The sequence below is a fragment of the Ursus arctos genome, unplaced genomic scaffold (genome assembly GCF_023065955.2).
Source record: "Ursus arctos isolate Adak ecotype North America unplaced genomic scaffold, UrsArc2.0 scaffold_14, whole genome shotgun sequence".
Taxonomy (NCBI): Eukaryota; Metazoa; Chordata; class Mammalia; order Carnivora; family Ursidae; genus Ursus; species Ursus arctos.
The window spans coordinates 69,769,180-69,793,492 of NW_026622808.1; the positions used below are offsets into that span (position 1 = coordinate 69,769,180).

Here is a 24,313-nt window from a genome sequence, read left to right on the forward strand (position 1 = left end):
TCACTTATAGGATGGTCTTCGTATTTCAAATCTGCCCAAAAGAGACATTCCTTTACGACAAACTGAAAAGACCTTGTTCCAAAATAATAAAACCTTCACTGAACATGACTCAGTCCACCCACTTTTACTATACAACTCATGATTCTGAACTCCCGTTTTATTTGCTGTACATGCACTTATTACGGCATACTATTTTGCCATGAGTTCTACACATGCACCACGCACAGATAACTAATCCGATATCTGAAATTCACCTTGAAGTCCACTGTGTTTATGTCAATAAGCATGTTTTTGAGAACCAGATGGCCTATCATTTACATAAAGAAAGTCACCCCGTTTTTTACGGCTGTGATTTCTCCAAATTCTAAACGGGCCACATGTCATCTCCTGTCTGTTACTCTTCATTCATCTCTTTGCAAATCAATTTTCCCATTTATAAAAACAAACGAGCCTGCTCCTCTAAGACAAATTTGACAAAAATGAGTATCTCCATATTTTTAAAAATTCACAGCCAATTTCCCACTTAGTTTAAGCAATCTGTGTTACAGCAAAACACAAAATGAAAGAATTTGAGAGGGTCTTTCAAGTTTGATGTAGTAAGATTTGGCTTGATCGGGAGTTCTTTACCACCCTAAACCGAGTGTTTTCTGGCTTAGCTAGAGATGTGAAACTTACAGAAATTTCAGAGTCACACAAATCTGAGAGAAACTGAAAGTCAACAAGACCTTTTTAAATTCCCTGCAAAGGTCTAATGTTTTATTGTTAGTTTAAAAACTTAAAAAATGTATCACTTATATTTGATATATTTGGAAATGTGCATGCCCAAAAAATAGACAGTAAATTCGGAAGGAAAAATTGTTTCCTCATTTGAAAGGAAGGCACCCCCAACAAGTCTTTAGAAAAACAAAGGTTTTTTTAATTTGTCCCCAGGCATACACATAGGTCTAGCTCAGGTTCTAAAAATTTTAAGCTAGTAAGGACTTTTTTTTTTTTTTTTTTTTTTTGGTCCCAGTTTTAGAAGAAGGAGTTAACAAAAAAGAGCCTTCCAAAACTTCGTCATATAAATTCCTTTACAAACCTCTCCACAACACTGAAACAACACTCTAGTATGCTCATTTATACTACAGAAAAAACTATAGCATTTCGGGGAAGCCCACATTTATAGTTGGCAACGTAGAGTCACAAGGGACTAGGAGCCTTTATTATCAGTAGGAAAAGTAACAGTGATAACAATAACCATGTTTATTAGAAGCTTATCAGGTACCAGATATATTTCTTCTAATCCTTAAAATGGTTCTTTCCTATTCTGCAGGCCAGGAAGTCAAGGCCCGGAGAAGTGAAGTAGTCTGCCCAAGATGAGACAGCTAACAAATGCAGAAGCCAGGATTCAAATTCAGTTTCTTAGCCTTAAACCTCAAGCTTTAAAAAAATTGTATCATGTTTGCACTCCTGCTATGCTATTCTGTGGCTATTTTTTTTCCTTTAATACTGACACACAAATTATTTCATGGAAAGCTAAATCACATATTTGGGGGCACATCTGCATTCAGCAGTGATTGGCACCTATCCGCTTCTGAACACAAAACAAGCCAAGGCTTCCTGCAGACTGATCTCTCCTGGTAGACAAAACACGCTGCTTTCTAATAAACCATCCACGTTTCTCTTCTGGTTTCTGTTCTGTCTTTCCCCATCGAGGGCCTTCCTCCTCTCAACTCCAACTGCACTCACAATGTTACAGCCACATCAATGTAGCTAAGTACTGATACTCTGGATGACTTAACGTGTGTTAATTTAGTTTCTCCCCAACTACATCCTCACCAATTTAAAAACAAGACAAAAATCATACGTTATCTAGGGTATCAGACACCATCCATCTAGCCTGCCTTCCCAACCAAAAATAAGTGAGACTTCTCACAAATGATTTGTTTTTATATGAACAGTCTTGTAAAGATTTAAAAAATCAAATCATAGTTACGATCACATAGCTAACACCATTTGCTGAGTACTTTATAGGTTGCAGGCACGGAGGTAAGCACTATACATAGCTGATCTCACTGGATTCTCACAAAAAACCTCGAGGTGATTCTCCCCATTCTGAAGATGACAAAACAGAGGTTCAGGGCAATGCGTCATCACAAGATAACCACAGAGCTGGGGTTTAAATCCAGGCCAGCACACTGAACGCAGCTCCTTCCACTACTCCTTATAAATAAGCACAGCTACAGGTGTCACAGGCCACCGTTAAGGAAAGAAGGACACGGTGAAAATCCAGGCCCCTGGGGTGAGGACCTCACTGATGCCAGAGGAGTAACCCCATGCCTCCTCAGGGGCTCACCACTGAACCCACGTTCTCCCAAGTTGTGAAGGGAAGCTCAGCAAGCTTCTCCCAGCACTGAGATCCCCAAAAGCAGGAAGCATGTATTTTTCCTTGGGCTTTCCAAAGCCTGCACTGTGTTGGGATGGCAGAGCCCACACTGCTGGTACTCATTAAATGGTGAGCAGCTGTTGAATTTTAGCAGCCCTCCCAAAGAGCTTCCCCCGGCGTCTGCCAGCCTCCACCTGGCCTGACACCAAGCCAGCTTCACCCAGAGGTCAGTCCCGCTTTCCATCCATGCCCATCTTCCTTCAAACCTTGCTCACCATGTTGCCCCATCACCTACAGCTCTGGCTGTACCATGAGAAACACACTGCCAAGAGCTCCTGCTTGCCCCTCTTTACAGCACTCCTCACGAACGCTGAAACTAGCCATAGGGCCGGCACCTGGCACCTTCCTTTGAAAAAACAGGAAACGGTTGAAGAATTTGAGACCAAAAACCACAAAAGAGGAAATAATTCCTAGCAAGAGAGCATCTCCACAGCATGAGATTTAATCCCAGCCTCGGAACCCCAGAACGACTTGGAGAAACGACTTGTGGCAGTACAAGTTGAGAGAGGAGGGGGAAGAGAAGGAGAAGGGGGAAGGAAGGGAGGAGGGGAGGAGGGTTGGGAAGAGAGGGCTGGAGGAAGGGGAGGGGGAGGAGGAGGGGAAGAAGAAAAAGAAAGAAAAAGAGAAAGAACGCCGATGATGACATTAGACAGGAGAGAGGCCAGCTTTGTCTTGCATCCTGTTGAATAGCCAAGTAAAACAATGAATCTATTTTTTCCCTCCTCTTCTTTGCCTTAAAAAATTCAAGAATTTCATTTCCTTCTTTGAAACATAGCTCTTGCATAATTCCAGCGCTCGTTCCTGCTGTCTGCAGTGCTGAGGGAAGAGGGCGTTTGACTCTCCCCAGCGACCTCAGAAGTGGAGGCATTCCGGGGCCAAACTTCGCAGTGCTGGTCCGTGCTGGTCCGCAGGCCACAGCGGCGGCAGCGGAGCAAGCAGGCCAACGAGCGGCTCCCATTCCCGGCGCCTCCCCCACACACCCAGAAGGCGGCTAACTGCAGCACAGTTACTACTGCTAAGCCCAACAGCAAACCCCGGAGGTAGGCATTATTCTTTTCAAATGGGCAAAGAAACTAAGGTTCAGAAAAGCGAAATGTCCACAGTCACACAATAAGCTAGTAGAATGACCATAATTCCAATTTAAATCTTGCCTCTCTGACTCTGGAGCCCAGGCCTTTGCACTGCAGCCTCTTCACTCCAGGAAGTTGTGTGAGACAAAGTCTGAAGCCGCCTTCTGGATTTCCCAAAGGCAGCTATTAATTAGGCATGACAAGCAAAGTACCAAAGTTTACAGTGTTTGCAAACTTAAATATGTTTACTGGCTCCAAAATACAAAAAGAAAACGGTAAAAACTGGAATTACTCAAAGTTGAATTAAATGCCTGCTGAGATAGGAAAAGATGCCACCAGTACACTGAGGATACAATGCAGATAAAAGTATGTATAAATTGTATTTTATGTGGGACGTCAGCACATTTTATTCATGTTCATCTGCTTTCTAGGCTGCTGGGGGCTGGGGGGCTGAGGGGCTCAGGCCACAAAGGTCTCAAAGCAGCCCTCAGTTTCTCTGGCCCTTCTCACCAGAGGGCACTCCCACCAGGCCCGTGGGCAGACCCTGAGGAAACAGAGAGGGAACCGCCTCTGAGAGCAGAGGCCACGGCAAGCACTTCCTACAGGAGGCAGGAACAGCTTTCCAAGCCTCTTCAGATCTTCAGAGTTCCCAACCCCAAAAGACTTGTGCAGTTGGGTGAGCGGCCCCCCTCATCCATCTGAGAGGCTGTGGACCAGGCTGGAGCCAGAAAGACCTCTGAGCCCGAGCCCATCTGCCATCATCCACACGTGGGCACGAACAACCCCCCGGCGCTATCTTCGTCCGGGGACTCCGTTTTCAGCAGCACATCCTCTACTTCCAACTCTTCCACGGTATTGGTAAATATTGATAATTACCTCCAAATGCAAACGCGAAGCAGTCTGTGTTTTGAAATGCGGATCATAATTCAAATTGGAAGCTGACACTAATCATTTGATGCTCACTTGAAAAGACCAGATAGGCTATGCAGGAACATTTCAGTAGGGGGAATGATAAGGAGAAGGGAAATAAAAATTATTGGTATTTACTCAGCCTGCAATGCTTGTGGAAGGAAACTCTTTTAAAGGGGAGCACTTCAGAATGGTTATTCAATCTGAATTTTACAGATAGCACTGGAAATATTTTCTCACAGAATGCACTCTATCTCTACCATCATATCTCGCCGGTGTGCCGTTCACGTCTTTCATTGCAGGAATTCTCACTCAATTTTGCTCCATTATGAGCTGACGGTGACCCAGAGTATACAAGGCATTCAAGAATCTGACTGGAAATTACTACCAAGGAACATCTGTCCCATTCCCCGCTTGCCAACCCTGCCTTAGGGAGTGAAGATGGAAAACAACCCAGAATCCACACACAGAAACAACTTTTCATTCCCCTTACGAACTAGGCTGCTTTGGAAATTGAGGGCCCCCGGATTTTTCAGAAATTATGTTCCTGGAAAAACATGGCATGAGCCTCTTTTGAAAGCCTGCAGCTCAAAAACCTTCCTTTCCTACCCAGACCGTTCTAATAAAAGCCAGGACAGGAGCTTCATGGGGAAGCAAATGAGAAGGCCACCCATAGTTCTCCTCCCTCAGTGCTGTCAAATTCAAATTCTGTATGAAATCCTACTGATCAATTAAAGACCGTGAGGATGTCACAAATACTAATATATTCCACAGTGTGCGGCATCTATCTTATAGACACACTCACTTTGGAAGATTTATGTTGTGATTAGAAAAGATTAGAAGAAGACATCTGATTTCATATAGGGCTAAGCTTGGGAACCCAGCTTTTCTCGATGGCTATCAGAGGATTGAGGCAGCAGTGTGGCACCCCCCCCCCCACCTAGATTTCATTTTGTCTTGTTGCAGATGCTCAGAGGGGCCAAGCAACAGACACGCTTAGTGAATCAAATAAAAGGACAACTATCCGTGCCTGTGTCCCTAGCCTCATGTCCAACAAACCCCCACGCCCACAGGCTTAGAATGGGGTCAGGGCAGAGGGATCAACACCACAATAACCGTTCCCCACTACGTGCCACAAACTTTACAGCCATTTCTCTGATAGAACCACCCCAAGCAAGATAATCACCTGCATTCCAGGTGCACAAACAGGCTCAGAGAGGTGAAGGGGCACTGCCACTGGAATGCACAGTTCCTTCCACCTCACTGTCCCACCCTCCATCATCTCTGGCATTTCTTCGGGGCGCTGGACCTGGCTGCTGATGTTGCTGTATGCTAAGCTCTTTTGGGTGTTAATGTGTGGCAGGTACCTGGCACCCACAGTTCCAGGCTGGAGGGAACAGAATAGGTGTGAGGCCCCAACTTTGGCATAGGCTGTAATTTAGTGGGATGGGGGGCTGCACATTAATATGCATCTCTCTGGCCTGAAAGCCTCTACAGAAGAGCACGGGAGAGCTGAAAACAGGCCAATCCTTATACAAAAGCAGACATGGCCTATTTCAGATAGTAGATTGTGCCCCCGGGAGGCAGGGAGATCACCTTTTTGCTCTCCTGGAAATTCCTTGCTCTGGTTATACCATGAACTTGCAGAGAAAGGTTGATAACTGAAGCCCACATCTTCAAATGTTTTCAAAGTTAAGTCAGATAATCTTTACACTGAAGTGAAAGGGGAAGAATATACATTTGACCCCTTGCTTCAAACAAAAACCTTTCCATATGGTTTTTAATTAGAAAGCAGTTGTTTTGCTTTTGCAACACTCTTTAACCTCTGCCACTGTAGGTACAAGGCCGCAAACCGTACTTTTGTTTGATTAAAAAAAAATAAAAAATAAACGCTGAAAGAAAAAATATTTTTCTTTTTAGGGAAGGAAAAGATAGCAAGCAGCTATTTTTCAGAAGGGTCAGGCGCTTAAAGGCATATATGGGAGGTCATCATGGCTGTGGCTTACAGTTTATTTTGTCTTGAAAAAGTCCGAGGTCATTCTAACTATGCTGACCTGTTAACCTGCACACTGAGCATCTCCATCCAGGACCGTAAGCAAACACTGCCCTCTTGTGCACCGAACAGTCCCGGAGTCAGCGTGGAGATGGGTTCCACCTACCGCCCTGTGGACGGCTTGCAACTGCACAGCTGCCTCTCGGGGCCTGGAGATGTGTCAGGAAAAGGATGACACACATCTGTTACCAGGGCGCTTGCTAAAATGTCCCCAGATTGCCTTCCGAGACAGATTTTGAGATAAAGAGGAAGAGAGGAAGATTCAGCTGAAGAAATCAAACCAAAAATAACTGACTCTTATCCTTCCTAGAAAATATTCATTCCTCGAAAAGAAACTTTATTGGTCACCATGACAAGTTTCCTCATTATGTACTTTTAAAAACTTTTAGAAACAGCTACTGAATCTACAATAACAAGTGCACAGTACTTCTTTTTTATCTGGGAAGTATTTGCCAGGCAAAGAGGTTCCATTCGATTCTAGATGGGGCAAAAAAAGGCAGGAGGAACCCAGGTTGCTCTTTCTCAAAGGACTCCCCCAAGGTTCAGTGGTATGGTCCACCTCTTTCTGATGAGCCCCAACATGTTATAGTTACCTGCAAACATTCTCCTCCAACCTGGGGACATGGCTGTCCCCAGAAGACCAAATTGTTATCTCAAGAGAGCTTTAAAGGACATGAACTACTGTCCCTTATTAAAGAACTTGAGAAAATTCAAAGGCAGAAAAATACCCACTCAAGGCTGGGGCCAGGCCAGGCCTGCTTGACAGGAACCTCCAGGGTAAGGTCCCGGTCTTCTCTAAATGGGTCTCCAGTTCCAGTTCTGAACCACAAACCATCAAAACGTTGCAACCACTCCTGTACCCTTCCAGGCACAATCCAGGATGGGCCAGATCTCCTGCTCAACTCACTTCTGGGGGAGAAAGAGAAGGGAAAATCTGTCCCCAATGCATTACCTTCAACCCAACAGGCACCCCAGAAGAAAACGGGTGGAGATAAAGATTTAGGGGAGTGTGCCGATGGGCTGTGATCAGGTCTCAGAAGGTGGGCTGGGTGCCGGCGACTTTAGCCACTTCACTTACCATCTCTGATATCCAGTGCTCGGTTTAGTGCTTTAGGAATGTGTCCTTAACCTTCACCTGGCTTGTAAATCATAAGCAGTAAATGTGAAATGCCAAACACAAGCACACAGCAGGGAAAACTATCTGGTACACTATGCCAGGATTATCTGCCAACTCCTGTATCCACTTCAGCCCTTCCCTCTACCATGGGAAGAAAATGAGGGGCACAGTACCAGAAACGGACAGGAGCCAAAGGATGGCCACTCTGAGACCATTCACCTCCAGAAGACCAGCAGCCTCCCTCCACTTGCTCTCTGTCCTCATCTCAGAATGATAAGACATGCAGATCCTTTATCCTCCAGCCACAGCGAGACTGACACACAGCTCAAGCATACATATCTGTCCAATATGCCAGCCCTACACCAGGGTCTGTTGTAGAAAACGGCTCTGGGGGGCGCCTGGGTGGCGCAGTCGTTGAGCGTCTGCCTTCGGCTCAGGGCGTGATCCTGGCGTTCCGGGATCGAGTCCCACATCAGGCTCCTCCGCTATGAGCCTGCTTCTTCCTCTCCCACTCCCCCTGCTTGTGTTCCCTCTCTCGCTGGCTGCCTTTCTCTGTCAAATAAATAAATAAATCTTAAAAAAAAAAAAAAAGAAAAAAAAAAAAAGAAAAAGAAAACGGCTCTGATACAGTCAGCCAGAGCCCCAGAGCCACAGTCCCGACCTTTCTCCAGCCTCAAAACCCTCACATGCGCCACTCCTTCCCAGCACTCCAGGGGCTGCCGTGGCTCCTGTTCAACCTTCCGATTTTAGTTCCAACTTAACTTCCTCAGAAATGCCTTCCCTAGCCTCCAAATAAAGGAGACTCCGCACATCCATTTGTCCCTCTCTGGGCATCGTGTATCGTCCTTTGCAGCACTATCACAATTTCCAATGCTGTGCAATCCTGCTTACTTCTGTAACACCTGCCTCCTCCACTACCAGGTGGTCAGGTACCTGAAAGCCACTTCTTCCTTGCTCACCAATGGAAACCCAACTCCTGGCTCTAGATTGCTCTGGACTTGCTGAATGAATTAACTGATGTAATAACACACCTTTCCTTCTACAATGTCTGATCTTAAGGAATAAGGTCCCCTAGGACACTAGGATCTTGGGAAAAGAAATTAAAGAAAGCCGAGGAACCAGGCCAGGTGCTCAGACAGCCCCCAGCCTGTTGCAAGAGTGGGTAACAGAACACACCAGGAGCTGCCTGGGCAGGGATTGGGAAAGTCAGGTCTGTGACACTGCAACACCCAAGACACCAGCCCCTGAAGCCCACGGAGGCCTAGGACTGCAATGTCGCACAGTTTCAGGTGCTCTTGGACTTTCCCTCAAGAGAAAATATGAAGAACTAAATGGTGAGACTGGCGAGCTGATGAAGATGACTCAGAGTCTGGGGGCAGGCCTGCAGGAACAGCTACCCTCTTGCCTCAGGGAGCCCTCTTCTCTTTCCCCAGCAAGTGTCATATCATGCAAGCATTCTGTAATGGAATGGGAACCCCAAGTTCCCATCTGCCCTCCCAGGTTCATAAGAACTGGTGCTCCAGGAAGTTCACACTCAGGAGGAATTCTGGGCCCAAAGTTTGACCATCAGAGAGAGGAACATCTTTTTGTCACGTTGTCAAGCCAGAACGGGCAGAGCCAGGTCACTCGCAATCTACCTCTGGAGGGCCTCTTCTCCCTTCACCTTTGCAGCCTATTTGCAGAACAATCACCGGCACCCGGCACAGGCTTGCATTATGCTCATTTCCCCATCCCCAAGCTCTGGGGCAAGTTTAAAAGTCCTCGTCCTGTCTCAGAATCAGGTCTGAATTAATACCCTTCCTCAAAAGAACTCCAGTAGCAAAGTGAAAACAGACGCACTAGACAATGCCCTTTGAAAGCCCCAGCAGGGACAACTGGTGACAATGCAGCCCCTGGCTCTGAAAGAAACCTTAAGGTTAAAGGTTCACAGAGGCAGAAGAATTACCAAAGTACAAGTTTGTTCAAATTTCCTCCGGCAGATTTAAACAACCAGGGTCAAGCTGAAGATTGCTGGCAAAAACCTATGAGACAACCCAGCCCCTTTGAACTGCGTGGAGAAAGGAAAATATACGGTCTGGGAGGGATCTATGTTATAGCTTTTAAAAATGTTCTTGAAAAGGTCACCCCTGTTAACTCAAAATCAGCCCGCTGAAGGATGTTTGAAAACTGCCTCTCTAAAACAACAGGGCTGCTGGGCCCTCACCGTGTGCGGCGAGCAGCACTGAGGTCGCCGTGTTCCCGACATTAGTGTGCTGACCCTCTGTGGGCCATGAAATTAACCATCAGCACGGCAGAAATCTGCTCTGAGTTAAACTACTTTGCTACGCAAAGTGGCCTGAAAATGAAATATGAGGACCGAATTTCCACTGAAAGATGAACTTGTCTAACCTCAAGGCAGGCTTCCTCCACTGTGAACTCTGTGTGGCCACTGGTTTCCAGCACCGCAGGAGGGTGGGTAATTGCTGCAGGCAGTGGGAAATGACCCCTTATCCATCCACTCGTTCGTTTACTCATGTCTGCGTGCACCAAACATTGACTCAGGGCCAGGCCAGGTCCTGGGCCCCTGCACACAGAGTTGAATGATAACAGGCTCCTGCCCTCAAAGGGATCAAGTCCAGTGGAAAACATAACCCAGTAAACAGAAAATGACAACAGATGTGGAGAAAATGAGATCCTAGGGTATAGATAGGATGTCAGAGGCCCTCAAACAAGGGTCACCTAATTTAGGCTAGAGAAAGCCAATACTGAGGCTTCCCAGAAAAGTGCATGTAGCCAGATGACGCAGCATCGAGAAAGCATGCTCTGTCTGTCTGAGACCTGCTAGTAGTTCGTTAAGCCGGGAGTCCTGGGAGAGACAAAGAGAGCGAGACAGAGAGACACAGAGCCATCAGAAGGGCTGATGTGAGCCATGCTGAGGAATTTGGCCTTCATGCCAATGGAGGGCAACTCAAGACTTTTAAAACAGGAAGGTAAAATAACTACATTAGCAATTTAGAAAGAGTTCTTGGCTACAGAGGGTGCCAGTGATTGTTCTGCAAATAGGCTGCAAAGGTGAAGGGAGAAGAGGCCCTCCAGAGGTAGATTGCGAGTGACCTGGCTCTGCCCGTTCTGGCTTGACAACGTGACAAAAAGATGTTCCTCTCTCTGATGGTCAAACTTTGGGCCCAGAATTCCTCCTGAGTGTGAACTTCCTGGAGCACCAGTTCTTATGAACCTGGGAGGGCAGATGGGAACTTGGGGTTCCCATTCCATTACAGAATGCTTGCATGATATGACACTTGCTGGGGAAAGAGAAGAGGGCTCCCTGAGGCAAGAGGCGGGGGAGGCTGGAATCAGAGAGACCGTGGAGGAACACCATCCAATTGGGCACTAATGGAGGCCTGACCTAAGGGAGCAGCTGCAGTGATGGGAAAGACCACACAGTCAGAGGACAGGCAGGAGGGACAAGACTTGGTCACCGATTTAAAAGAAGGACACACTGAGGATCGTTTCAAAGGTCATGCCCCGGTGAGCCTGGGTGGCTCAGTCAGTTAAGCATCCAACTCTTGGTTTTGGTTCAGGTCATGATCTCAGGGTCATGGGACCACCCCGCCCTCCCCTGCCCCGCATTGGGCTCCTTGCTCAGCTCAGAGTCTGCTTGGGAGTCTCTCTTCCTCTGCCCCTCCCCCCACTTACGTGCTCTCTCTCTCTCTTTCTCTAAGATAAGTAAGTAATCTTAAAAAAAAAAAAAAAAGTTCATGCCTTAGGAGAATGAAGGTACTGTTCCCCAGGAAGGTGAGGAAGTGAAAAGGGTGGTCTTGAGGATGTGGAGTCTGAGGACCTGTGATGTTCACTGATGAGGAAACCAGCCCAATAAGCAGATGGATCCACAAGTCTAGAACTTCCTACTGCAGTTTAATTAAAATTAAATAAAAGGAAATATCCAGTTCCTCAGCTGCACTAGCCACAGTAAGAGTACTCATTAGCCACATGTGGCTCACAGCCACCATGCTGAACTGTGCCACCATACAACATTTCCATCATCACATCCCAGCTGTTGGAAAGTGCTGAGCAAGGCCCCGCAGCGATTTCTGAAAAACTGTCACTCGCAGCCCAAGTGTCTATCAGCCCTCTCTTGGCCATACTGATTGCTGATGGTAACAAGGTCTGTGCTGGCAAACGTTGGCTTCCATTCCTGGTTTTTCCATCTACTTGTCTGTGTAAATGCTCAAGAAATGGAGGTCTTGTTATGCAGTCTTTTTTTTCTCTAGAGCGTAAGTTCTGAGGACTACGTCCGAATGTGCCCTGGATCACCATATTTCAGAAACAGGGAACACTGAGTAGACACATATGCGCACACACGTGAGGGTCTTCTGTGCTTATGGCATAAGGCCCTGAAAATCATCTAGAAATGACCACAAGCAGAGCTGTTTAAGTGCCACACTGCAATATAACTGGGAAGGCAGAGCTCTAGTCCCTGTGTCAGATGACCAAGGACAAGCCACTGACCCTCCCTTGGGCTTTAAGCAACCCAAATAAATCTATGATAAAGAGCGAAGCCACGAGGCCAGATAGGGCGGGTTCTTGAGGCCAAGCAGGTCAATGCTAGCAATTCCAAGCACCAATTTTAAAAGAAAAAAGTCAGGTTTATCTTTAGGTAGCACCTGTATATGCCACCAAGTAAATATCCTCAGGAAGTAGGTTAGAGACAAAGGAAATTATTTTAGTCTTCCTGAAGGCCCCAAGACAAGAGAGGCATCAGCACAACACAAGAGATATGGAAAGAAGGAAAGTCAACTTCTCTCTTAACAGCAAAACTTGTTTCTTCTCCTGCCAAGAGAGGATCACCACATTAACTAAGTCCTCCCCACTCTCTCCCCACCCACCCAAGGCCACTTCAAAGCAGCAGGAGCCTAATCACACAGCGCAAGAAAATAAAAGACCCAATTAACAAAGAAACAAAACTCAAACAATCCAGGGGAGAACGGAAGCTGAAATGTCTATTTTTGACAGACTGACTTCTATATAAACTGCTCCTCAGGAGCCACAATCCCTGCCACAGTGGGCAGGGGCTAAGGTCTGAGAGCGGCTTCCCGGCAAACCAGGGCCTCTGAAATCAAACTGGATTAGGCCCCCACGGAGTCAGCTACTGACCTCTGGAGTCCCGTTTTTGCGGGCTGTACACTGTACGGGGAAACCCTCCGACCTCTGGCTGGCAGAGCGGAGTGAGATAATAAAGGGTGTAGCGCGATGGCCAGCAAACAACAGATGTTCCCGAAGTGTCCGTTCCCCCTCCTTCCTTCTGAGAGGCAGACCTTCCTCGCCTCTGTTCTGCATTGCCACGTCAGCACCCACCAAAGCCACACTTTCCCTCCTGATGGTGTCCATTCTGCCTATGGTTGCCCTCCCTCCATCTTCCGGCCAGCTCTGGAAGCCTCAGTCAGAATCAGGAGAGGGATGCATGGCCCCAGACCACTTGTCACAGGCCCTCTCCTCAGACTCTTCAAAAGCCGGCAGGATCTCCCGGCTTAAAAACCGTCCACCTGCCTCTAACTACAGGCTCTCCAAGCTCCCTCAGGCCCAAGGGTCTCTACAGCTCAGCTCCATAGCCCGCTGCTTCCCTGTGAGCTATACAGTCCAGCCCTCCCTTCACCCCTGTGTCCCCGTCCACTCTCGAGTCCTCTAGCGGGAAAGCCTCTCCTCTTCCCACTGAGAAAATCTCAGCCATCCTTCAAAGCTCTGATCCTCCTAACTCGCCCATGACCCTCATGCCCTGGCCTTACCTTCTCCCACTTCTCCCACAGACTGGCTGCCCCCTTCTTTGGCCAGGTCTGCTCTCACACCTCTGACTGCTCAGGCCGCTCCCCGGGTCTGCTCTGCCCTCTCTTTTTCTCTGCCTGGAAACCTCCAGGTCACCCTTCCAGGCCCAGCCCAGGGTTCCCTCCTGAGGCATGCCCTTCCTGCCTGTCCCAGGCAGAGGCACTCATACCCTAAGCTGCTCTTCATAAAGCCATAAGATGACTCCGCATCTTAACCGGCTGTTGGCCCTGCCTCCTGCTCCTCCCTGGCCCTCCGGACCATGAGCTCCTTGAAAATAGGCGCGTCTGTATCTGCCCTCACATCCAAGCAGAGTGTACAATATGTGTCTGTAGAGTCTCTGAATAAATGGATAAAAGCACTAAATCACAGTGCCATCTGATCCTCTCCCATCATACAGGCTGACGAAAGCCCTCAAAATGGGGGCTACAAGCCCAAATGTCTACAGGGCCCAGGCAATCTAAAGAGCACATGCCCCCTTTACCCAGCTCCAGGCCTGTGCCACCACACTGGAGCATGGCTCTGCAGATACGAAAATCTTGTGTTTCTAAGAAGCCAGGAATCTGGGTTGTTAAATGAGATCTCCTGATTTATTTATTGGGGGGGGGGGGGGGTGCAGAGGGAGAGGGAGAGAGAGAATCCTAAGCAGGCTTCACGCCCAGCATGGCTCAATCTCACAACCCTGAGATTATGACCTGAGCTGAAATCAAGAGTTGGACATTCAACCAACTGAACCACCCAGGCGCCCTGTATCTCCTGATTTTTAAATACTAGCAATGAATATTTTTTAATTCTAATGATTAGATGGGCCACCAAAACACATCTGTAGGCCAGACTGTGAACAAGACCCTAATGTGGGATGAGACCCTACCACTGGATGAACAGACAGGACGACCCATTCTCCTGTCAGGCACTAAGGACAGAAATGGAAGATCCAGGAATAGAACAGGAAGGATCCCAACAGGCCCTCCATACACAAGCAAATGGCACTTACTACATGCTTACCATAGCCCAAGTAATGTCTTAGGCACATTTAATCCTCTCAATATATATTCATTTATTTAATTCAATTCAACTAAATTATTTAACTCAAATATTATTGAGTAAAGATAACCCACAGAAAAGGAAAAAATATTTGCAAATCATCCATTAGTAAGATGTATTCAGAATACATAAAGAAATCAATAATAAAAGCCAATAACTCAATTTAAAAAATGGGCAAAGGATCTGAATATTGACAATTCTCCAAAGAAGATATACAAATGGCCAACAAGCAATGAAAAGATGTTCAACATCACTAGCCATCAGGAAAATGCAAATTAAAAGCACAATGAGATAGCACCTCACACCCACCAAGACAGCTATAATCCAAAAGACAGAAAATAACAGGTATCGGTAAGGATGAAGAGAAATCAGACCAGTGTACGCAACTGGTGGGAACGTAACGTGGTGCGGCTGCTATGGAAAACAGCCTGGCAATTCCTCAAAAGTAGAAATAGTTACCCTATGACCCAGTAATTCCATTCCTAGGTATATACCAAGGAAATAAAAACCTATGTCCACACAAAGACTTGTACACAAATGTTCACAGCAGGATTATCCCTAATCGCCAAGAAGTGGAAACAATCAAATGTCCTTCAGCTGATGAACGGATTAAAAAGCAGTATACACGCATACAGGAATACTATTCAGCCATAAAGAGGAATGAAGTACAGCTGGGGGAGGCGGAAGGGAGAGTTACTGTTTAATGGACGTAGAGTTCCAGTTTTTTGGGTGTTTTTTTTTTAAGATTTTACTTATTTATTTGACAGACAGAGCACGTACACACACACAAGCAGAGGGAGAGGGAGAAGCAGGCTCCCCATGGAGCAGGGAGCCTGACGTGGAGCTCAGTCCCAGGACCCTGAGATCATGACCTGGGCCGAAGGCAGACACTTAACCAACTGAGCCACTCAGGCACCCCCTGAGTTTCAGTTTTTTAAGATGAAGAGTTCTGGAGATGGGTGCCACTGGACTATAAACTTAAAAATGGTTAAACAGTCGGGACACATGGGTGGCTCAGTCAGTTAAGCATATGACTCTTGATTTTGGCTCAGGTCATGATCTCAGGGTGGTGGGATGGAGCCCCAAGACAGGCTCCCTGCTGACCACCGAGTCTGCTTTAGATTTTTCTCTCTCCCTCTCCCTCTGCCCCTCCCCACCCCTTTCTCTCTTTCTCCCTGTCTTTCTTTCTCTCTCTACCCCCTTAAAAAAAAAATGGTTAGATGGGAAATTTTATGTAATATGATGTACATTACCATAATTAAAAATAAATTTTTAAAAAATTTCTCTAAAAAAGGAATGAAGTATATGTACTCCATATTACAACATGATGAACCTTGAAAGCATCACACTGATTGAAAGAAGCCAGTTGCAAAAGGTCACATGTTGGATGATTCCATTTTTATGAAATGTCCAGCAAAGGCGAATCTGTGGACATTAAGTAGATCAGTGGTTGCGTAGACCTGGGGGAGGGGAGAATGGAGAGTGACTGCTAATGAGTATGGGGTTTCTTTTTGTAGTGAATAAATATTCTCAACTTAGGTTGTGACAATGGCTCTACACAACTCTGGGAACATACTGAAAACCACCAAAGTGTACACTTGAAATGGATGCATCTTGTGGTATGTGAATTTTATCTCAATAAAAATGTTTACAAACATTACTGAATATCTACTCTGTGCTAGGCCCTGGACTGGCCCTAGAGCTACCAAGAAATTCAGATGTGGTCTCTGTCCCTGAGATGCCTCCAGACTTAAAGGAACACTTGAATAAAGGGAAGCCAGCCATTGCAGCAGAGCAGTAGAGACACGAGGTGCCATCCGACCCTAGGAGGGCTCATTCCTGCTCCTCGTCCCACCCGGAGGCCATCACAGAAACGCCAGGCTCCTTCTCACCAGGACACGGGCCTCCAGATCACCAAGTGCACCCGACCTACAGACACGGTCACCCTGGGCACAGTCTCAAAGGCCTGCTGGGCAAAGGAACAGACTCAACCTCCAAGACAAGGGTGCCTCATCCCTAGCCTGTTCGAGGCTCCGGCCAACAAAAGAATGACCGAGCAGGGAATATGTCTCAGGGCTTAATTTACGGGTTGTTTCCTGGGATGCCTGCCCAAATCTTATTCCAACCTGGATGAAGTGATTCTGAAGAAAAACCCAGGAGACAAAGAAGATAGAAAACAAAGGAGATGCTAAGTAAAAAGTTTAAAAGCAATTAATTTTAAATGATTACAGCTTTACCAAAAGCTGTGGCTATGATTTCCTTCTGACTTTGATTATAACCTTCCAGCAAAATATTTGCCTCCAGAAGGCAAAGTCTTTGCATTATTTTCTATTCCTAGCATGACTACAAAAATATTCTTTGATTTAACATTTGATATGTTTTGTTCTCAAGGGCAAGCCCCATGAGAAGAAAAATGTACCCCAACAGAATGAAATATGACTACCTGCTTCCATTTTTCTTTCCTGTTGGTTCCTGCTCAAATATTCTGCATTAATTTAAACTCAAGGCTGCGTCTCTGATGTTGTGTTACCTTCACACTGTCACCCAAACCAAAGCAAAGTCACCTGCCGTCCAGTGCCAGGAGCATGGGCTGCAGACAAAGCTCAATTTGAGAGTCTCCTGGAGACAGCAAAAGGCACTCCAACTTGGAAGGAGATCGGGAGGGGTGAGAGTGATAAGGTAGCAGGCAACACAGAAAAACCTGTATTTGAACACAGGCACATTTGGCACTGAGTGCAGCCAACTTCCTACTGGACGGAGAGAGGTTTTCAGCACATTAACACAAGAGGCACCAGTACTGGCCTCTGCTTCACTCAGTGGTAGAGGGCATCCCAGAACTGGCACTGCAGAGGAGAATCTACTGCTACGGTGTGTACCTCTTAACACAGAAGAGAAAATCAGAGGCAGCACTCCCAGAGTGAGCACGAGGTGTACAGGGGACCCAGGCCTGGCAGATGCTAGGAGCTAAGAGGTTAAGTTCGCAGCGCCTGGGGGGCGCAGTCGTTAAGCGTCTGCCTTCGGCTCAGGGCGTGATCCCGGCGTTATGGGATCGAGCCCCACATCACGCTCCTCCGCTGGGAGCCTGCTTCTTCCTCTCCCACTCCCCCTGCTTGTGTTCCCTCCCTCGCTGGCTGTCTCTCTCTGTCAAATAAATAAATAAAATCTTAAAAAAAAAAAAAAGAAGAAGAAGTTAAGGTTAAAGAAGTATTTCCACTTATATCAACTCCTTTAAACATGTCTCAATATTTTAGGACACACATGTATGAATACCATAACATAACAACATACTGCTGTACAGATTTATAAAAAGACCAGAGGCAAAGAAAACCAAAATCGGGTTTTTTGTTTGGCTGGCTGGTTTTACATTAGCATAATGCCCAAATTCCGTGCACCGCCAGGCCCCTTTGTTGTCTCTGCTTATACAGCTACCACGCTGCTTTCTGGGTATTATGTGGAGGTACCCGAAGGGTAATGTAAAAAATCTGGTTGAAAACACACATTCATTCACACACCTTGTTTCTCGGGTCCAAAGAGAGCGTCTCAGACAGACTGCAGAAAAACTGCAGGGCACACTCCTTGATGAAACAAGCCAAAGGGACAAGCACTTTCTCCACATCGGCACCAAGAGCACAGGGAGTTGGAAAAACAGAGAAGGCAAAGTAGCTTAAGTTTTACCAAGACTGTTTTCTCCCAGGCTGCAGAGACAAAGACCCCCGGGACTGCTGACTGTTTTCCCTCCAAAGAGAGTAACCAAGTCAGACTTACAAGGCTTTGGCTGCTGTCATCAGCTCCAGCCAGGGAGGACCCAGAGACCCAGAGAGGGTCCAAGCCAGGCAGGAAGAACCGCTTAAATAGTGGGCAGAGGAGGCAAGGGATCAGGCGACAAGTCGTGGCAGAAGAGCTGCTGTTCATTAACAACTGGAACAAAAGACCAGGAGACAATACACTGTTAATCCTAGCAGCCACAAGAGGACTATAAATTGCCAAGCCAAGATACCAGCATTTTTCAGCTCTCCTCTTTCCTGCCAGAGTTAGATTGAGGATGGGTCCAAGTCCCTCACCCCCACCCAAGTCTTTAAAACATACATTACTGAATCTTTTTGAAGTTCTAACCCTGAAAGATTTATACCCTAAAATGGATTAGAGAAAAATACTGCCCTGAGACACTACTATAGGGGGCTGGAGTGGACAGATATACTTTTTCATTCCCATTGAGAATGCCGGAGTAGGAGCTGTGGGTCAGATTAACACAGGTTCAGAGCTAGCCCTGACACAGGAACTGTGCTCCCTGCCTAACCTCTCTGAGCTTGCTTTTTCACCTGTAAAATGGGAATACCACCTCTTACCTCACGAAACGGCTCTGAGTGTTAAATGGGGAAAGAAAATAGCTTAAGGGCAGCACTAAATAAAGGCTAAGTACTAGTGTCACTATTAACCTCCCCCTGGTACCACAGGAGTTTTATCTACGGCCACGTGGCTCAAGGAGATACAGCCCAATTTTCTCCTAAGTTAAGAAAGGAACGTTTTGGGTAGTGAAAATACTTTGGGGGGAGCAATAGAATCAAAGAGAACTGCCTTTAATATAAGATATATTAAACTTCAGGGATATCATCATAGAACTGAGACAATCATTCTAATTTCCTTCTACTAGGGCTAATGTATTCAGCAAGGGGTCTAAATCACTCACAGCAAGTCGGGAATTCTAACAAGAGCCCAATCTTCCAGCAATCCCAGGTATGGGTGCATTGCCTGCCGCCAGTACGAGTCCCTCCCCCAGAATCTTGCATCGGCCTAAAGCTCAGGCCAAATCTTGTCACAACCCTGCTTTAAAACGCTGCCAAGGCCCTTAGAAGAAATCTATGCTAAGGGCCTAACCTAATCTAAGTTCAACACTCAGCACTCTAAAGGATCTGGCCCACCAACCCTTCTACCTCCATCTGCGTCACACCTCCCCAAACATCATGCTGATTTCCAGCCACAACTAAATGCTAGCAGTTACCTCTGACTCTAAACAGACAAAAAGGCAGGTTTAAACCACAGAGGCCTGACCAGGCATTTCCTCCACTAGGAAAGCTCTTCTTTCTCCCATCATGCCCTATACCCCACTGCCTAGCAAAGGCAGTTATTCCTGCTTTTGTCCTGTATGCAGAAAGCTCTGAAAGGTCACTCTGCACATGGGACAATGCCCTCTCCCCAGCTCTGCTGTTAGCTCCTAGAGGGAGGGAAAAGAATCAACATGCATAATGTATCTACTGGAGGCCAGGCCCCATGCTGACTGCTTTCTGTCCACTAACCCATGAAGAAAGTTCTTTGCTCACTATGACCATCCAGCGCAGGAAGTGGGACACAGCTTCACCCATTCAGACTTACCGAATGCCTACCACACACCTGGCTCTGGCGCAAATGCTGAGAATACGCTCGTAAATAAGCCAGACATGATTCCTACTTTGCTCTCGGGGAGGACAGGGACAGTCAACAAGTAAACACACAGTTATTAGATAGCGAAAAGGGCTGTGAGGAAGTAAAACAGGGACATGAGAAAGTACATGGGGGAAAGAGTCGAAGACACTTTAGCTAGGCAGCTCAGAGGAGCCTTCTCTAAAGGACACTCAAGCTGAGATATAAATGAGGAGCCAGATGTACCAAAGAGAGGGAACAGCAGGTGCAAACCTAGCCCATTCAGTAAGAATGAGGCCAGTGAGACTGAAGGTCAGAAGCAAGGGATGAGCTCAGAGGAAGACGGAAGCCAGATCGTGGGTTCTGTGGCCCACAGAGAAGAGGCCGGCTTTTACTCTAAGAACAAAGAGAAGCCACTGGGAAGTGTTGAAGCTGAGGGCTGACGTGATCTGATGAACCTCTGTAAAAGGAGTTCGCTGCCTACTGTATGGAAATGGAATAGCAGGAAGAGGAGGGCAAGCAGGCAGTGAGAAGAAGGTCCAGTCTTATAGGAGGCCAGCTGACAGAGGCAGGGATTTGGCCTCTGGAGCACTCTCAAGAAGGCAAAGACGGCTATGGATTTATGAGTCATGAGGATAGGTAACTAAAGGTATTAACCAGATCCAGGTTAGGGGCAGCAGAGTTAGGTAAGCACCAGCCCAGTGTTCTTTATACTTTCCTTTATCGGAAAAATAGGTCTAACACTCCCACCACTTGGAGTTGTTGCACAAATGCAAATTCTTAGCAACAGGCATGGGCCAGAGTAGGTACTCAAATATGGGCGCCCTTTCCCTCATTTTTTCTCATTTCTCTGCAAAGGGTGGGAATCTGATCTATGGAAGGAAGACAGTGGCAGCTTTGGCCTCACCATCCCACTGTGTTCAGGTTGCATTTTAACGGCTATAAGAAGGTAAGAACAGTCTCCTCGCTCAGGAGGTAAGAGAAAAGTAAGAAGAGCCACGATGTACGTACAAGAGAAAAAAATCCTCTTTTTTTCTTTTACAGTTTTGCAGTCTAAACTAAGTACTTGCCAAATTCTTGGAGGCATTAAAATTTGGTTATATAGGATAAGGCTGGCACCTGAAACATTTTGTCCTACAAAGAGCTTCTCTATAAATGGATATGTTAGAAGAGGGCCAGGGGGAGTATAAAGTGATCTGAGGAAGCATGGCAAAGAGCTCCAGCTTTGGGACCAGGGGAACCTGGGCTGTGCCACTTACCAGCAGCGTCCCTATGCCCCAATTTCTTCAACAATTAAATGGTAACCACCACACTCCTTGCATAGTTTGCCTGGGAAGTGGCAAACATGCGAGAAAAGCAAAGCCAATAAAGAGCTGTGTGGTTGCTATCTGCCAGTGCATGGAAGGTCCAAAATTAGGTTCAAAGATCGCACAGTAAGTAAAGGAAAAAGCCAGGCCTCGAGCCCAGTTCTGACTTCAAAAACATGTCCTTCATTACTCACCTACACTATTTACTAAGAAAAACAACAATAATAACAAAAACCCTAAAAGTGCCTTCTTGTTTTATTTTAAACTGGCTCTTCCATCTCCAACCTAGACTGGCTCAGACTACATGTCTTAAAATGTACTTGGACTTGACTAAACAGAATTGTTAAGAGAAGGGAAGGGGAAAAGGGTAGAGAGGATCACATGACCCTTAACATTCATCTGACGACTAAAACATGACTTAGTGGAAGACTTTAGGTCGTGTGACCTTGGGCAGGTCCCTTCCCTTTAGCCTCCACTTCCTCCACTGTGAAATGGAGAAATGACCTCAGACTGCCTGCAGCATGGAACAACTGGGAGGTAACAAAGATCGAAGTACTTAATACTCATCACTACAGCTGGGGCCCAATATGCCCAGCGACCAATGAGGTCATCTGCCCAATATATATTCCCATTTGTGCTTATAGGTGTAGAGGATATCTTATAATTGGAAGGAAACAGAAGGCAATGGAAAACAGGAAAGTAACCAAATACTTGGGTCAACAGTGAACAAGAGACTTCTTTTAGCTGTACACCCTTTTATGCCAGGTGCTTCTATTATTTTATCATTTTCCTCTAAAAACAGAGCAAGTTTTAAAGCCCTGTCCACAGATTTAACTGTGGTAAAATGTGTCCCCAAAAGTAATCCACAAAGGTATAATAGCGGCTTCCTCTGGAGAAATAGGAGGGGCAATTAGGGGACTTTTGCCTAATTTGAAACGTTCAATTTCTTCACAAGCCGAACATATTCATGTATTACCTGTATAATTAAAAATTTATTAAGTGGTACATCTTTGGAGGGCATTTTGGCAGTACCCATCATGACTGAAAATGCATGTGCCCTTTGCCCCAAGCCAGTTCAGTTCTAGGAGCTTACCCTACAGATAGATTAGCACCCCCACCAGACTTGTTCTAGAAAATTCACTGAAGCATCATTAGCAACAACTGGAAAGGACGTAAGCGTCCAGCATTAAGAGTTAGTTAAGAAAACGGTGGCACAAGTGTACAGTGGAAGTTTACATGACCCTTAAAAATAATACAGCTTTGGGGGCACCTGGGAGGCTCAGTCCACTAAGACTCGATTTCTGCTCAGGTCATGATCTCAGGGTCCTGAGATTGAGCCCCACTAGGGCTCTGTGCTGGGCGTGGAGCCTGCTTATGATTCTCTCTCCCTCTCTAATAAATAATTATAATATAGTTTTGTGTGTATAGATATGGAGCCCTTGGTGGTGACTAAAACAGTGTATCCAGTGTTACCATTTTGTCAAGAGAAAGAAGAGCAAGGGGGTTTACATACACAGAGGTAGGCTTGTCTTTACATGGAGTTTTTTGAAATGATACATGGAACTGGGAACAGCGGTAGACTCTGGTTGACTCTGAAAATGGGAACCAGGAGACCAAAGAACGGATGAGTGGAGACTTCTTTTTTTGGGCACTTTTTACATATGCCCTTTTGCTAGTCTTTGAGTTTTCTTACTTGTTCGTGTATTACAAACTCATCTTGAAAACAAACCAAAAAAACAAAACCAAAAACTTTAAGGAAGCACCTTCCTGCGCGGTTGTGCTGGGTGGGAAGAGCTTCCAAGTCAGCCGGCCGCCAGTTCGAGTCCCAGAACCTCCGCTCCCTTGCCGCGCGGGGCCTTGGGCGAGCCCCGTCCGCCTCTCGCTACCTGGGGGTGGGGAAGCCCCGGCCGTGAGGTGAGGCCGTCTCCCTTCCCGGGCAGCGGCTCGGGCGAGCTCGGACACGGGGCCCGGCCGCTCCGCCCAGCGTCCCCGAGCCCGGCTCCCGCCCCGGCCCGCGCTCACCGCCAATGATGGTCCGGATGAGGGAGGCGTGCCCGGGGCAGTCGACCAGCGTGACCTGAAGCTGCGGCTCGCCGGGCTCGGGCTCGGCTCCGGACGCCGCCGGGGGCTCGGGCAGCGCCGACCGCAGGCGCGCGGGCAGCGGCACCGAGAAGCACGAGAAGCCCAGGTCGAGCGTGATGCCGCGCTCGCGGCTCTGCGGCTGCTTGTCGAAGGCGGCGGTGGAGGCCGTGGTGCTCAGCGCCCGCGCCAGCGCCGTCTTGCCGCTGTCGATGTGGCCCAGCACGCCCACGTTCACGTTCACCCGTCGACCTGCCATGCCGCCGCTGCCGCTGCCGCCCGCCGGCCCTCCCCTCCCGCGGCCGCCGCTGCGGTCCGGCCAGTTAAGCCGCCCCCCCGCAACTCGCGCGCCGGGTACGCCGGTTCCGGCCCCGAAGCTTCCGCCCTCTCGGCGCCCGCGGGCGCTGCCTGGCCCCGCGCAGTAGGAGGGGGCTCCGGGGTCGGGACTTGAGCATGGTCGCCGACTGTGGGGCTGTTCTCTCACCTGGCTCCTGCCACCTGATGCTTCGAGGAGATGGAGAATGGGGGGATCCGTCCATCCATCCATTCATTGAACAGGCTGTTCTTATGTGCCTACTGGGTACCAGGCACTGCTTTCTCACGGCACTGGGATACAGTGCTCTCTCCATGTTATACTGTATTGGGGCGGGGGTGGGGGTCAGGCAATACACAGGTGAACAAACGTCTGAACCAGACCATTTCAGAGAGGGAGAAGGCTTCCAGGGAAAATAAAAGCAGAGATTAAAAGGGCTAGTGCGCAAGGAGAAGGGAGGACAACTAATGTACAACGAACGGTCAGGGAAGGCCTGTCCCGACTTGCTGATTGAGCCGAGGCTGGAATGTTGAGCAGGAGCCAGCCATGGGGGACTCTGGGAAAGACTGTTACAAGATGGCAGAGAAAGATGTCATCTCTGACTCAGGAGTTCCCGCCCTGCGAGTCTGCAGCCTGGCCTCAAGAGGGGCTGCAGAGCTCCAGACTGTATGTAAAATGTTAAGCTGTGTGCTTGTACCGGAGAGGGTACGTGCCTGTCTCGAAATATCCAGTGTCTGGAGCCACTAGAAAGGTTGTCAACAACAGCCAGGGGTCACAAACAGGGGTCTTCACTGGCTAGGCAA

General features: G+C 47.4%; 1 protein-coding gene across 3 annotated transcripts in view; it reads right to left on the reverse strand.

The window, feature by feature from the left end:
• Nucleotides 1-23,498, reverse strand: part of EEFSEC (eukaryotic elongation factor, selenocysteine-tRNA specific) — a 250,880-nt gene extending 227,382 nt beyond the window's left edge. The window contains exon 1 of one of the 3 annotated variants that reach the window (XM_026501487.4): nucleotides 23,141-23,497. In XM_026501487.4, coding sequence (XP_026357272.2) covers nucleotides 23,141-23,456 — 316 coding nt within the window. In that variant the 5' untranslated portion in view covers nucleotides 23,457-23,497. Of the gene's footprint in view, nucleotides 1-22,631; nucleotides 22,854-23,140 lie in introns of those variants that run through there. The other 2 variants (XM_057311977.1, XM_026501488.4) reach the window with 2 other exon arrangements.
• Between the last annotated feature and the right edge of the window lie 815 nt (nucleotides 23,499-24,313).